Raw genomic sequence first — 16,104 nt, forward strand, 5'->3', positions numbered from 1 at the left:
ATATATATATATATATATATATATATATATATATATATATATATATATATATATATGAATTTAACCATGCCATATCAACAAATCTAAAAGTAAGAATCTTTATTGTAATATCTATATAAATTATCGTGCCTTTAGCCTCAACAGCAGGGATACTGTTCTTTTACATATTCTTTAGTTATTTAAAAACCATTAAGCTAATTACCAGAAAATCAATAACAACCATTTGTCTCAAAACTCTTAGTTTTAGAAAGCAAGTAAAGAAACTGGTAAGGACCATAAAATATAATTTGATACATTACAGACAAATTAGACAATGTTTACCCACTGACATAGCCAAGACTTTAATGCACTCTACAATTTTTCCTCATCTATCATATTGTCTGACATGTTGGGATCAAGCAGGAGAAACTGATGAAAAAAAACTTTCTTTACAAACAGACTTAACAGACAAAAATCAACACTGTACAGTTTTAGAGAAATATAACTTATTGAGTTTTGATCATTTTAGACTCTATTCAAATTTGTGTATGATACGTAACATTTTAAATGGTTTGGCCCCTTCTGTACTTTTTGATAATATGCACTTTCGTTCTATGGTCTCATTAAGATCTACTAGAACATCATCTACTAATGACTGTGTCGTTCCTTTTAGTTACTCTGCATTTGGGTTATCATCTTTCTCAATGAATGCTATTACTATTACTCTACCAGAAGACGTAAGAGTGTGCACATCTATTGATATGTTTAAATTAAAAGTAAAATCAAATTTCAAATCTAATCAAATTTGTAAACATTAATGTAATAGTGGTTTAACTGAGTATTGTCTTTTCATCTGTGGCTATGACATGATGTGCATAAGTATCATTGTTTGTGTTTGTTGTCTTTATGCTTATTTGTGAACCTGACTACCTACCTACCAAGCGACAGTGAATAAAAATTATCCATCGGCAAAATTTATGTTAGCATTTATGCATTTATGAAGCATTTATGTTAAAATAGTAGATGGTCCCTTTTAAATAAATTTTAATAATAATAAAATATATTTTGTAATTTGATTTGATTTGATTCTCATTTGTTCATGACATTTATAACATTAAATAAATGAAAATGTAATATTAGATATTTGCCTCAAAATGTGGATGTTTAGGATATTATATTATATTATATTATATTATATTATATTATATTATATTATATTATATTATATTATATTATATTATATATATATATTTTTTTGTAGCTGACCATATTTTAGGGTTATCTTAGCTGCAATGCTTACAAAAGAGCTAGTTTAGGAGACATCAGTTATGCAAACTCTGCTCTTCTAATCTCCCCCTCCCCAGCACGCGGTTCTCCTTCAACCTCCCCTAATAAGCGTTCAGCTTGCTCCATTTCATTTTGCACAGTTCGGGTCAGATGTGATTTAAATGCTAATTTACTTAGCCTCTCCAGTTCCCCCAGCTGCATTGGTGCTGCAGTGCCACTGCAATTCTGTAGAGCCCAGGCAGTGCTCCAAACAACAGATCAAGATCTCTGTTAGTAATGTCATTCACTCTTTAGCTGGGCATGAGCAACCTGGCAGATAATGCACTGTTGGCTGAGGGAAGTGTCGGGTGCCACTCCAGCCAATGTACACAAATCATGATATCACTTTTTACTTGCTTTGCACAACAGGGGAGTGAATATTAATTTCATGTTGTTGCAGTACATTCATCTTATAAACTCTAACTGACATAATTTAATTAAAAGAGGAAGGATGTTGGAGATTGGACTGACCAACTGCATACTGTGTGCAATAATGTCAGGCCTGAAGACATTTCAAATCATTACAGTGTAAATAAAAATTACATAGACATATCTAATTTGTGTCTAGTTTACACAACAGATATTGATTATGGACAAATCTATTAATTTCCACAGTAAAACCATGAAGAGCAAACAATTTATGCACACTAAAGCTCATACTAATATTTCCCCTCTGTCCATTAAAATTAAAAAACATCAGCATTTTCTCTGATCTGAAATATCCCAGATAATCAAAAATCATAATAATGATTAAAATGCAATTGATTGTTCAGTTCTACTTCCAGTTGCTAGTGTGAGATCTTGACTGAACAAACATTTGCCTATCAAGATAAAAGATGCACCGTCTGTTTTATGGTCCACTTTTTTGAAATAGAAGGATGATATATACTGTATGCCTTAAGTACGCCTTAGTACACTAGAATATAAATGGCCTCAAAACAACCAGATATGTGCTCAAATTCAGTGAACTCCAATTATGATTTTCATCTTTAAAGTGCCCCTATTATGAATTTTTGAAAATGAATGAAAATGAAAGCAGAGATTTAAACATCCTGCAGAGTTTTAAATCGGAAAGTGCTCTTGTGTATAAAGTTATCATCTCTCAAAAGAAAGAGTCGACTACCAATCATTAAAATGAGTCATTTTTAAAACAAGCCCCAAGCCGTATCACGTTGACATCAAAATGAAACATTAGCATATTGCCCCCCACTTGTTTTGTGCGCGCTGACCTGGGGAAACTTGATCTTCGAGTAGGTCTGAATGAAAATGCTAATTCATTCTTTGCCACTAGATGCCACTTCGGAGCAGTAAAAGCTCACAAACACTGCTTTAAATAAAATCAACCAATCACGTGAGGTGTTTAGTAAATTGAATCATTGAACAAATCATTTGGATTGCGCCTAAATAAGATCAAGAAATGCTCAAAAGCAATAATAAATGTTATGTTCTACTAACCAAGCTCTACTAAACACCAGTTCAGCAAAACACATCATCAGTCGAACCCCAGCGCTGTACAGTATGACAACCTGACTTACAGCAAACAAGCTGTAAACACTTCCTCTGATTTCCTAAGTGAGGAATCATCAGGACATGTTCTCCAGGGCACAATCCACCAGCGAGAACTTCTACAACCTGTACACTCACTCACCAGTAAACCCACAGAATAGATAAAAATAACCACTGCCAGTGATAGAGTAAGAACGAGAGGGAGAGATTATGAGATGGAGGCGGAGGCCAGAGAAAAAGTGAGAGATGCAGAAATGCAAGTGTAAGACTCTGGAGTGAAGACTAATCGCTCCCAGCTTTTTCCACGGAGATCTTTTGTCCCTGTTTGTACTGTAGCAGTGGAAAAGAAACATAGGGAGGAGGAGGAAAAAATTAAGTCAAAGAGCATCTTGATGAGACAGAATAAGAGTAGGATGGAGAAGGAATTTAACAACCTTGTCCCATAAAAATATGTACCTCTATGCACTTTTTGTGCAACACCGTTTTATGTGCATTAAACATTTTATTGATGCAGTTTCAAAGAGATATGTCCACTGAGTGGCGCTAAACACAGGTTTAATACGTGAACCCTGGCACTGTTGCTAAAAGTTAATGCTCTATCATGTTGGAAACATGACCTACAACAAATCCAACCTAAATCCCACCCGATAGTGTTAACAAATGCAAAACTGATATAAAAGGGTATTTGTTGATGTAACCGTGCAATTTCAACTTCCTTTCACACAGATTGGAACTGTTTTGTCAAACTGTAGTTACACAGGATTTGAACCGGACCTCCTCGCCTCTCGAGTACATCTCTGTACTCCATGAGCTACCGAACCTGAAAAGATATGAAGCTGGATATGTGTGATGCTAACGTTCGAAGGCACCAGCTTTCAAATCTCTGAGCATATTTATATCTTTTTGAAGTCACATGATGTTGGGCGAAAATTACGCTTTATTAATTGAAACTGTAAATTTGTGTGAAAAGGAATAAAAATGCGTCTGATTTTACTGCCTCTAGTGTTTATTTCTTTTAGAAACTGCAGTGATATGTACTTATTTGTACGTACGTCATGTCTCGCTAAAAACTGCACCATCGTGCGATTATGCCATGAGAAAAGGTAGGAATTAAAAAAAAAAAAGGTTGAAAAGGAACTGTATGGATAAAGCACTATTGAGTTGGGCTAACTCTTGGCAGATGTCACAGCCGCTGTCCTCGCAGGTCTGAGAAATGCTGGTTCAGGATTATATAAATAGGCATTGTGCCACACTAGTAAGCTGTGCCCACTGGGATGTTCAACTGCCAAAATGACATGGAACAAAGTCCCAATGTTCCTCTGTAAAAACAGCTTTAATACTCTGAATTGAATTATGAACAATGCTGATGTATAATTCAGCCATTTATATGATGAAATCACTAGTAATTCATATTTAATCACAAAACAGTACAAAGTACAAATCGAAGGTGAAATGTTCATATCAGTGTAGTCACATTTAGAGTTTTCGATTAATCAGGACAGAGCATGAGAAACATGCACAGAGCGGATTGAGAATTGTGAAACTATTGATTTCAGGTTACCAAAATGTGTGGGTGAATTGCAACTAGTGCTCTGAGGTGTGAAGTGTTTTAATCCACACATAAGTATTTGTAGGATATATTTAAAACTAGGAGGCAAGTAAGTTGAAAGATATAATTAATGCTTTGCTGAAACTGATGGTGCAGAATATGCATGAATGTCACAACAGCACACATCAGTTTCTGAGAAAATTCCAGAATCTTCTGAATTAATCAAACTGTTTGTGCATTCACTCGGTTCCAGTCTTCGCTGCCCTGGACACATGGTTTAACGGAAAGTTTTACTTTTGCATTTTACTTTTTTCATGATGGCTCTGCATTTTTTTGTCTTTTCATGCACAAATCCTAATTTATATCTTATCTCGCAGCTTATGCACAATACATGATGCAGATGTATACATATATATTTAACTGCAACACTTTCTGTAAAAATCGTATTACAGTGCAACTGTTTCTTGAGCAGCAAATAATCATATTAAAGTGATTTCTGAAAGAACATGCGACAGCCAGCTTTGCAACACATACATAAATTAATTTTGAAATACATGAAATCAGAAAACAGTAATTATACCACTGTCTGTGTATGGGCATTTGGCTGTAGCTACCTAATATATACATATCCATGCATATTAGAATCTAAGTGTGTTGTTTTTAATACAAACAGCTCATCTTTGTAAACAGACCAAGATTAATAATTAAACAAACACAGCATACTGCAGAAACACATGTTACAAAATAATAAATGGCCATATGCATGTTTGCAGACTGAATAACTTCATTTACACACACAAGCACACTGAACATAACAGAGTTGTACGTTTAAAACTAATAAAATTACCAAAGTGCCTACTCTAGCATATAAACACAAGCGCAGGATACTGCAGTGGGTGGAGCTAGTAGCTATATTCACGTTAACAGTTACATACTGTTAACATTTTGCGTAATAGGTTGTCACAGATAAATCCCTAGTCGTTGTCATAACTTCCTTGTGTATTTAAGTTGTCTGCTTCAATCTGCTTGTCACAGAGACACTGGAGCGCTGGTTAATTTATGCAGCCCTGCTATTCTTACCGAGTGAGATGAATAAATGACAAGGAAAAGCTAGGCAGGGTGGTGTGTAGAAGCAGACGGGCAGCGGGCCGAAACTCCAGTTCACAAGCTGACGGGGGATAAGCCTGATGTTTCTGTAGCCAGAAAGTTGTCTATTTTTTGTGGCTGGAATAAGCTCTCTGTCTCTCTGCCTCTTAGCTTCCTCTTGGCTCCTTCCCCCGCTTCATCCTTCCTGCTTAGTCCAATTTACAGCCCATATTAATGTTTTATGGAACTATGAATGAGCAAAACAGTACATACTGTATGTAACTTTTAACAGTGCATGGCACCGTAAGTAAGATAAATGTGCACAGGAAGCTTGTACTATTAAATGATAAAACATGATTGCACAATATGTTGAGTACCAGGAGAGTGCATAACATTGCCATTACAGGCAACATGCAGTGTGGAAAAGGCTATAAAATTATAAAGTGTAGAATTTATATGCATACTGTATGTCAAAGGGGGAAATGTGCTGTTATCGTTAACTAAAATTATATTAAATTTCACTTGGAAATGTACAGTAGCTAAAAATTGTATTATATAACATTTTCATTATGATTGTTTTATTTACAACTTTGTACAATCATTTTTACGTATCTAAGATCTGGTTGGTTTTCACAGACATATCCTTTGTATCCAATAATTCCCTCTGGTTAAAATACAGTAAGTACATGAATTTTTAAAAAGCATCCAAAAATACTGGTATTTCTTCAGATGTAATATTTTTTTTTGTATGTGAAAAAGGTTAAAACTAGAAAATGCATCATTTATAAATGTTAAAAACACAGAGGAAAACTAACAGCATACAGCTTGTTACATGTGTTAAACGTACTTACTATTATAATAGCAATTCATTTTGGGTAACTACATGCAAGTAACCCTGAGCCTAACCCTAATTCTAACTCTAACCCTACAGTAAGTATAATTAATATTACTCAGTACTTAAATATATAATTACACCGTAACAAGAACACCTTAAAAATAAACCTAACTTTTTTACAGTTTATAACTAAAACTAAAAATAGAGCTAAACTGAAACAAAAATACAAAATATTAAAATAAAATTCCTAAAACTCAACTAAAGCTAAAAAGACAACTATACAGCCTATCAGCCGAGAGCGTCTTTGTTGCTATAGCAACAGCTGCAACAGTAGCCTAGAGCGGTGTGCTGCAGAAATGTCAAGAAAGTGTAAAAAGTTGTCTCCTGCGCTGGCTTTTGAAGTTAACAGGGGAAGAAAATGTCGATACACAACGATGTTCCTTGTGCTCAGTTCGGCAGCTTCTCAATTTTTTTTTGTTGTTATGGAAACGTCAGATCTCGCTACTCTATTGGTCACTGGTCAACTGTCAAAAGGGTGCTTGACGCAAGGCATTTTTTAAAAAGTTTAACTTATTTCAACTCGAAAAGACGCTCTGAGCTGCAGAAAAAGATGCTGGTGGTGGCGTTTTAAAAAGCGCTGAGGACTTTTTTGAAAACACGGTTTATTTCACAGATTTCTAATGTAAAACAGACGCTGTCAGCTTCAAAAAAGACACCATGTATAAACACACACACACACACATAATAAAACTGATAAATACAGTACTGTAATTGTAAATGTTAAAATAACACACTGCACATAACTCAAAAATCTGATGAAGCACATGCCAAATAATTTCCTATTATCTCTCTATACGAATGCAAGGGCCAAAAAGTAAAGCAAACTATTTTGCACATCTTATCTTGGATTCCTGTAACGAAACAAGTCATCAAAGGAGAGAAGCATTGATTGACTTTACACACAAGGTCCAAAACAGCAGAATAGAGCAGCAGAGGGGTAGAGAGAAAGAATAAATCTCTTTTTCTTTCCTCCCTCGCTCCATCAGAACAAAAGCAGCCATTGCTGCTCAGTTGGCCGGGAGCGATCCAACCTGCCGACCAGGCAGAGTGAGAAATTGATTTGTGTTGTATTATTCAGCAACAATTTGTTCTCAGTCAGATCTACTTTCGCTGTCTTTTCTATCTATCTCTCGTCCTTTGCCTATCAACCGCCCCACCCCCAACAAACTGTGTGTTTGACTTGGGTCAGTAAGAGAGAGCGAGGGAGAGAGAGCGGAGGGAGCGTACTCCAGTCCCAGGGTGCCGTCAGTGAGAACAGAGCGAGCAATTCCTCCGGCGGGGTGCAGAACTAAAAATACAAGGCGTTATCCAATGTTCATCCAGTTTGAATGTGAAGAAGAACGAGTGTGAAATCAGCGTTCTCCTACTGCTGACCTGTCACTTGTCACACAAAGGTGAACATTTATTTACTTATTCTGAAGTTGTTCCGAGCCCAGGAGACTTTCTCTTTTTGGAAACATAAAAGCAAATGTTTTGCACAATGTCCAAGCTGCTCTTTTTTATACAATAAAAGCCTATGGGGACCAATTCAAATTTTAGCCCGTCCCTCACAGTGTTATCATGAAGCAACAGACATTTATGATGCTAGTTTTGTCCTTTTTAGAGCATGACAGACTCAAAATATGCAGCATCTGCTCCATTTTTATTGTTTTTTAAGAGGACACAAATGCAAATGCCTGCGTCTCAGTATATTTTGCAATTTCTGTTCTCAGATGTTTAATATGATATTTGTCAATAGTTTGACACTTTATACAGCCTAAAAACGCAAAGTAATGAAGAGCCATCAGGTAAATATGTAATGTGTAAGGTGAAGTATACATTCAGACAGACTCTAACACAAATGACATGAAAATATTAATGTACAGTAAAAAAAAAAAAAAAGAAACCTCTAAAAATTCTGTTAATGACCCATTAGAATTCAGTAAGTTCAACCAATGTGTTTTAAATTGTGTAATTCGTTTAATGCCGAGATTAGTGCAACAAAATTATAGCACAACAAAAACAAATATATAAACGGAATTCAAAATGATAATCAAATCAATCGAAATGATCGATCAAATTAAAATGTGATTTCGGTTTCTTCTTTTGTGGTTTTTTTTTGGAGATTCTGAGAAGATGAGTACCAGTGCCCCCTACCATATAGCAATGAAAGCACGGATTCTAGGAGTACAAGTATAGCTCTAATATATTTACACTAGTACATAAAATGTAGACTAAAAGCATACTTTCCTGCTTTTAGTTGAAAAGAGAGAATAGCACACTTGAAAAAAACGTCTTTTTGGCATGTGAGTGTCTATTTAATGCACACAGCATGAATGCATACCAAGAAAGTTATTTTCAGTTATAGTAAAATCAAAAATGTAATTTTAGCTTGTAAAAAACTAGTGTTATCCAGCAATAATATTTACAGAGAAAATATTTTGTTGAGAAGGGAAGGGGAACTTAATGTCTTTTATTACACATTACGAGGATACATTAATTAATTATATGGTAATAAAAACTGCCTTTAAAAATGTGACTTTAAATCACTGAAACGCTCAACCACAAGTCCCATTCAATAACACTGGCCAAAGCCTACTTCTTACAGTTCTATCAGCAGCAGTCGCGTCTATCAATGCACATGAATAAGGCGCTGCATTCAGGCAGCAGTTCAGATGAGAGGTGAGGTAAGGAGATTGAAGCACAGCAGTTATTGAGCAAAATGCTGCTCAGAGTATATGGGGTATGTAATCCTTATCGATTTAAAAAGCGAGTGAGAGAGATGCGGGGTGGGGGATGCTGAGTGCGTTGATGTTCCCAGGCAGTAAATCAACTTTCCAAAATTACAGAAAAGAAGAGATGAAGGAAGGACAGGAGGTGAGGGGGAGAGGGACAAGAGCAGAAAAGAATTTGAGAGAACAACATAAGAAGAAGGATAGGAGGGATCTGTTATCTGCACCTATGGGATTTTTGCCAGTTTAATCATCTTCTAGGTAAAAATTGTAAGCCCGATTGCAAACAAACCAAAGTTACACACTAAAGTTTTATATTTCACAAAAATGATCACAATAAATTTTAAAGTCAGATTTTTGCTCTGGTGAAAGTTGCAGAAACCATTAATTGTGGTTTTAAACTACTTTTTACTATTTTTAATAGTAAAAGTGTAATTCCTTACACTTTTCCAGTCACAGGTTTATAATCCCTGACTTTAAGGACACATATCTTCAGCCCAGTTAGCAGTGCAAGCTGCAATTTTAATAATATACATTTATGTTAGTCTGTTTTTCTTATTTTGCTGTTTCTTCAACTTTTTAGTTGCAGTAGCTTAGTTGACAGTAGTAATATTCTGTGCATGCAATGTTGACTTGGAAAAATAAAGAAAAATAATATGTTAAGTAATATGTTAAACAAGTTATATAATGAGTTGATTGCACTAAAATTTATGAAATATTCAAATATAAAATACTACTGAAAAACTAATAACCAAAAATGCAAAACATAAATTGAAAACCGAAAATCTAAACATAAATTGGCATACATGGCAAATAGTCCACATAGAAGAAAAAAAAAAATTATGTATGTATATATATATATATATATATATATATATATATATATATATATATATATATATATATATATATATATATATACACATATATATAAACAAATATCTAAAAATGACAAAAGCATAACAAAATTACTAAAAAAGGAAACAATTAAAACAAAATGAATTGTATAAAAAATAAATACCATTTCAAATTAGTAATAAACACTAAAATAGGATTTAAATAATACTAAATAACACTAATACTTAAAATTTAAAGATGCTTTAATTCCCAAGCCTAAGAAATAATTACATCTTTAAGATGAAAAATCCACAAACCAAGTGTTTACATTTGTGTGCAAGGTTGTACAATCCTAGTAACAACGACAACTAAGCAGAACCAGTGTGGTCCCATTTAAAGACAGCTCTCAGCAACACAAAGGCTCTTCCTGAGACCTGAGAGCGTATAATGAAATCCATAAGCAGCATTATCTGTGAAAACAATGCCCATGAGTAATGTTTCAAGCAAGCCTTGTATGGCTTTACTCCAGATGTATTTGATTCTTCACTCTCCTCGCCCTTTCAACCCTGTTTAGTATTACATCCAGCCAGTCATCTTCTCTGACTCATTTAATTCTCATATCAAAAGATAAATTATTGCATGAAATCTGAAGTATAACGCTGGTAACCTTTTCTAAATATTTAATCTCATTCTATAAAACTTCAATCACTACAAATATAAAGGCACACTAAATGGGTTCATAAAAGTCTTCATCTTTCTTTTTTTTTTATGGTATAGCATCTTTTGGCTCAAAGCTCCACATCTGTCTTGACCATCTTTGCCGTGTGTGTATGCGTACAGCATTGTGATCTGTATTCACAGCAGCTTTCCTTGAGGCGCACAAAACAATTAGAGCTAATTGGAAGAGCAGTCTCACAGGTCAGGGCCAGAACCACCTCTGACTGACAGGAAGAGAAATGAGACGTTCTGACACAAGCTTTCAAATCCTCAGTTCGGAGAATGGGTTTCAGAATAAAAAAAAGATAACTGGAATCTCCCTGGAAAGCCAAAGATGTTTTTTTTTTTTTATTATTGATTTACATGGAAGCATGTAAACCAAGGAAACATAACTCAAGATGGTTTCACACGAACCATCAAAATGTTTTTATCATTGTTTTGATAGAATGTCTTATACTTTTCACATTCAGTCCAGTATATATATATATATATATATATACCTAATTGATACTGGTATTGTTTTATAGATTAATATTCTTTAAATAAAATGCTTCACAATATATATATATATATATCATAAAGGTATATGTATGAAAGAAGGTTTTTCTATATTATAAATAGGTAAGAAAGCACAATTTTTTAATTGCATCATTTTTACTGGTGCACCTGTTTTTACAGAAAGGTTATATTTTGGCTTTAAAATAAAAAGCTTCACAATGTCATAGACCAGGAAAACTTGTTTTACCATTTCAAGAAAGGTTTCACTCAACGATTGTTTTGAAAGACCTCCGGTGATTGATTCAATTATAATCTAAAAAGCAGTGTTTTTTAAATTTAAATCATTTTTAAAAGTGCACCTATTATGGGTTACGAAAGGTTCATATTTTGGCTTTTGGAGTCCCAAATGCAAAAATATACAGATTTTTACATGCAACCCAGATTTTTACCTCGTCTTACATGTTGTCAAAAGTGTCTATTTGTTCAATTGCTGAGGTGTTTTTTTCCGTTACGTTTCCCTTAGGAGCACAGTCTGGGTTTGGATTATTTTTCCCTCACACTCTCCTCATGTATTGTATCAATTTCATCTAAATGCAGTCATTTCTATCTGAAATTTAATGGGATGATACAAAAGTGACACATGTCGTAGTACGTATGTCTGTGAATGACAAATTTTGATTTTGATTTGAATTTGATTTGAAAAAGACCAACAAGTGGGCGGCGATATGCTAGTCTTTCATATTAACATCAAAGTGAAATGGCTTGGATTCCTTTAAAAAACGACTCATTTCAATTATTCAGAGTCAACTCTGACAATATTCAGGGTGCACTTTAAGACTGAAGACTTTGCAGGATGTTTTCATTCACTTAGAGCTTTGTTACACACTGCAAAAAAAGGTATTTTCCAAGAATCCACGAGTGTACAGCAGAAAAATCAAAATGTAGAAAGAAATGGAATGGTACTTTTGGTATGTTTCTTTTTCCGCCTGTAAATGTACAGCTAAAATACACTCCTTCAATAAAATGCTGCAAATATTCTACCTAGCACATCACTCTCTTGATTCTTTTCCCAAAACCTAGTGATCTGCCTACAGAGGTAGCATTTTAAAGCATCATTGGAGCGCTTCCAGAACAAAAGCTGTTCCAAAAGGTAGGCTTAAAAACTTAATTATGCTGCCTTCTTTTAGCCAAATTCTAAGGCAACATGTATCTTTTCGGAGAATGCAATCCCGTAATGCACTGCGACAAGCTTAGTGAATAAAAAATAAATCCAAGATGGCAGATGAGGAGTAGAGAAATTTAGATTATACTGTAAATAACTGTATATTTCACTCAGTACTTGAGAAGTATCAAAATGGTTCAGAGTGATAAAAAAAGATCATTCAACCCAACATTTGTGTATGGTGTATTTTAATGCTTTCTAGAGTACTGTGCGATTCGAAATCAATTTAAAGTCAAGTCTCAGTTGCAAACTATTTAGTTGGTGCAATGATCAATATTCTCTAAAGAGTTTCAGATCTCTTCTAAGACTATTTGGATGCTGAATTAGAAGGCAGCTGCCTATAGGCAAATATGCAATGTAGCTCACAAGGTCTTGGAACAGAACAACTGTCTATCATCTGCCCAGTGCTTCTTTTCATTGCCTCTATCTCCTGTCTTTTTAATCATGTCAAACATTTGGTCTTCAGCACACATTGTATCCCCATGTGGATCTGGATTTGTAGTTATTTTCATGATAATTCAGCATACCCCCACCCAGTTTCTCATAAGCATTACAGGAAAAAAAAAATCAGTTCTAAAAAAAAATACATTTAAATGATATTACATAATTTAACTTAATAAATGTAATAATGAATATATAATAAATTTAAAAAATTATTTATACTATATTATACTATATTAAGGAATATTTGTTTACATTTTTATGCTGATTTATATATATATATATATATATATATATATATATATATATATATATATATATATATATATGTGTGTGTGTGTGTGTGTGTCTATATATATATATATATATATATATATATATATATATATATATATATATATACACACAAAAAATTCATTGTACGTTTGACATTAGACTGATTAGAAATGACCAGCAACAGCTAATTTTTCAATAAGCTACAAGCAGTCTCCTCACCTCTTTCTGGTGATATTTAATGGCCAACTTGAGTTTGGCCAAGTCCCGGCACTCTCGTGGGTCCAGCTCCTCGCTCTGGTCATCACGGTGATTGAGGATGGTCTCCAGCTCACGGGAGCTACGTGCCTGGTCCAGCAGGTCTTTGGCAAAGAGCTTACACTGTTGAGAAAGCTCCTCGTACTCTTGTCGAAACTCATTCTCCACTTTACTGAGCTCCTTTAGTTCCCATCCCAGTCTGAAGGCGGTTAGGATGGGATCCTCGCTGGAGAGGGCGATGAGAGAGGGGCTGGCGAGTGCTTTATAGATGTTGAGACGGGACCGAGAGTGACGTAAGCTGTCCACCTCAGAGCTGGACACACACTCCACACAGTCACAGCGGATCTGGTGCGGCCGAGGGATGGTGACTTTTCGTTGGACCAGGAGTTTGATGATCTCATAGTTGTTTGTGTGGGCGGCAAGCATGATGGGAGTGATGTCAGGTGTGAACTCAGAAAACTGGGCATCCATCATTAATGATGGAACCTGAGAAAGAGAGGACAAGAACAAAAATGTAAAAAACAACCTGCACAAGCTGCTGAGAGTCTATCAGTATGGCAATCCACCAACCCACACTGCATGTAAACACAAACTACACAGCAAAGCAGCAGAATACAGATGACTGGATGAGAGAGCAGCCAGCTCTCCTCATAGGAACTAAAAATCACAAATGAGCTCTCTAACATGCCAGCTGCTTGCTGTACCAGCCATGAGATTAAAACAGGGAACAACTGACAATTTAGCTGGTCAGTGAGAAAAAGGCACTACTCTGAAGAAAAGAAAAACAGTAACAGTGCTTGCCAGAACTTTACTTTAAAAAATAGAGAATCAACATTTACCAGATGTCATTAAAGTAAATGAAAATCTAATCTAATCTATACAGGTGGAGCTGGGGAAGATGGAGGGTTTCTAAAGTGTGCCTCAACAACGAACCCAGGCTAAATCGAAATACATGCCTCTAAATAAATTTCTGTTATTACATACCTTACTGCATGTTTCGCTACAGCTTCAAAGTGAAATATCCAGTAAGTAGTGGTAAAACGCGGCTTTAATATGTGCCCCTGTATTACTAACTGAACCAGAAAACTCATGCATATGAAGCTGAATATGTTATGCTAACCCTCAAAAGCAACAATTTTCAAAAATCGCAGCATGTTAATTTTTGACAATTAGGCATTATTAACTGCAACTGCAAATTGTACTTTGTGTGAAACGGAATACAAGTTGTCGGAGTTTTACTGCCTCTAGTGTTGACTTCTGGACACTGCAGGAATTTTTAGTATGTTTTTGAGGAGTTTTGCAGAAATGTAGGTAGAGGCAGGTATTTCGAATGAGCCTAGCATTAGTTCTGAACTCAGTTCCTGGATGGCCACAGCTTTGCACAGTTTAGCTCTAACCGTAATCAAACTGATCCAGTGCATTCAGGATCACTAGAAATGTCCAAGCAGGTGTGATTTGGAACTGGTTGGAGCTAAACACTGCAGAGCTGTGGCCCTCCAGTAATTGAGTTTGAGACCACTGTGCTACAGCAAACAGTAGCTGAGTATTTGAATGTTGAGCAGCAAGTTAATCAGCTGGTGATATGAAAAGCCAATCAGCTTCTGCAAGTGAATAATGATGCAATTATGTCAGATTGAATTAGAACCTAACAACCTCAGCTATCTAGAGTTTTATAACAGAACTTTGGATTAATTTAATTTAAAAAACATCAAAAATAAGCTGACATTCAGAGAAATGTCAATTTGCATGTTTTTACTCTTAATTAAAGGTGACTTGTTCTTTTTCACTATTCATTTAAAAGTACCAAATAGCATGTTTATATTGTAGTATTTTTAAAGTATTTTATCACTAACATTATTTTATCTCTGAGAACAAACAGAGCAGAATGGTTGATTAAACAAAAAGTCACCCAACAACTGTAAATAATTAGAGAAGTCGAGTGAATTCAATATTTCAGCAGTGAGTAACACAGACCTGTTTTCACAAGCTTGCAAGTAGCTCTGTATTTTTTCATTCAGTCTCTGTCAGTTCAGTAAAAAAAAAAAAAAAAACAATAATTTTACAACCCTTAAACCAGCTCTGTACAAGTTCACTTTCACATTAGAAAATGTCAGCAGTTTTGTGCAAGCCTTTTCTTATGAATACTTTGGCAATTTTTATGCAACGAGAGGTTATGATTATTTGTCAATTGCCTTTTTGAAGTCTGCAGCATAAAGTTTTTCAAACAAATGTCAGCAGTGTTTAGATATGGCAGGGCTCCAGACTAAAATACTAATAAAAATAACACTGTGCAGCAATAATTTAAAATCTATTTATCATGCTAAATTGAATCCTTTTTGTGTGACCATTTCATCCAGTCTCATCGTTTCCAAGCTGCAAGAATCAACAAACGTGAAAAATGATTTTTACGAACTGGTTCTTTATAATGAGTCGATCAAAAGGATTCACAAAACTGCTTTGAGCCCGCTACTCCATCTTGATGTGTATCTATCGCTTCGAATCAGACTCATTAAATTGATCATTCACAATTGACTCCTTCACTGAACCACTAGTCATTTTTTTTAATTAAACGTTCGTAATTGAAGCTATTTTTAATTACAGAGCAGAACACAAAGACACAATGCACGTGTCAGAAGGAGTAGACAAGACTTTATATATTCAGTGCATATTTTTAGGGATGAAAGAAGAAATGTTCACATGACAGAAAAGAGAATTGGTTAAAACAAAGATGCTTCCAGAACATGTGAGACAGTCCTAAGCCCCGCCTCCTCTGTCTCTGTCACTCCTCCTCTCACAAACACAGATG

At 35.0% G+C, this 16,104-nt stretch overlaps 1 protein-coding gene across 7 annotated transcripts in view; it reads right to left on the reverse strand.

The window, feature by feature from the left end:
• Positions 1–16,104, reverse strand: part of trpc5a (transient receptor potential cation channel, subfamily C, member 5a) — a 62,694-nt gene that overhangs the window by 21,477 nt on the left and 25,113 nt on the right. For all 7 annotated transcript variants that reach the window (XR_006250919.1, XM_043238204.1, XM_043238223.1 and 4 more), the window contains exon 3: positions 13,263–13,784. Coding sequence is in view for 6 of the 7 variants with exons in the window: in XM_043238204.1 (XP_043094139.1) it covers positions 13,263–13,784 (522 nt within the window). In the remaining variant the exon portion in view is untranslated. The remainder of the gene's footprint in view (positions 1–13,262; positions 13,785–16,104) is intronic.

This window comes from Puntigrus tetrazona, chromosome 1 (assembly GCF_018831695.1).
Source record: "Puntigrus tetrazona isolate hp1 chromosome 1, ASM1883169v1, whole genome shotgun sequence".
Classification (NCBI taxonomy): domain Eukaryota; kingdom Metazoa; phylum Chordata; class Actinopteri; order Cypriniformes; family Cyprinidae; genus Puntigrus; species Puntigrus tetrazona.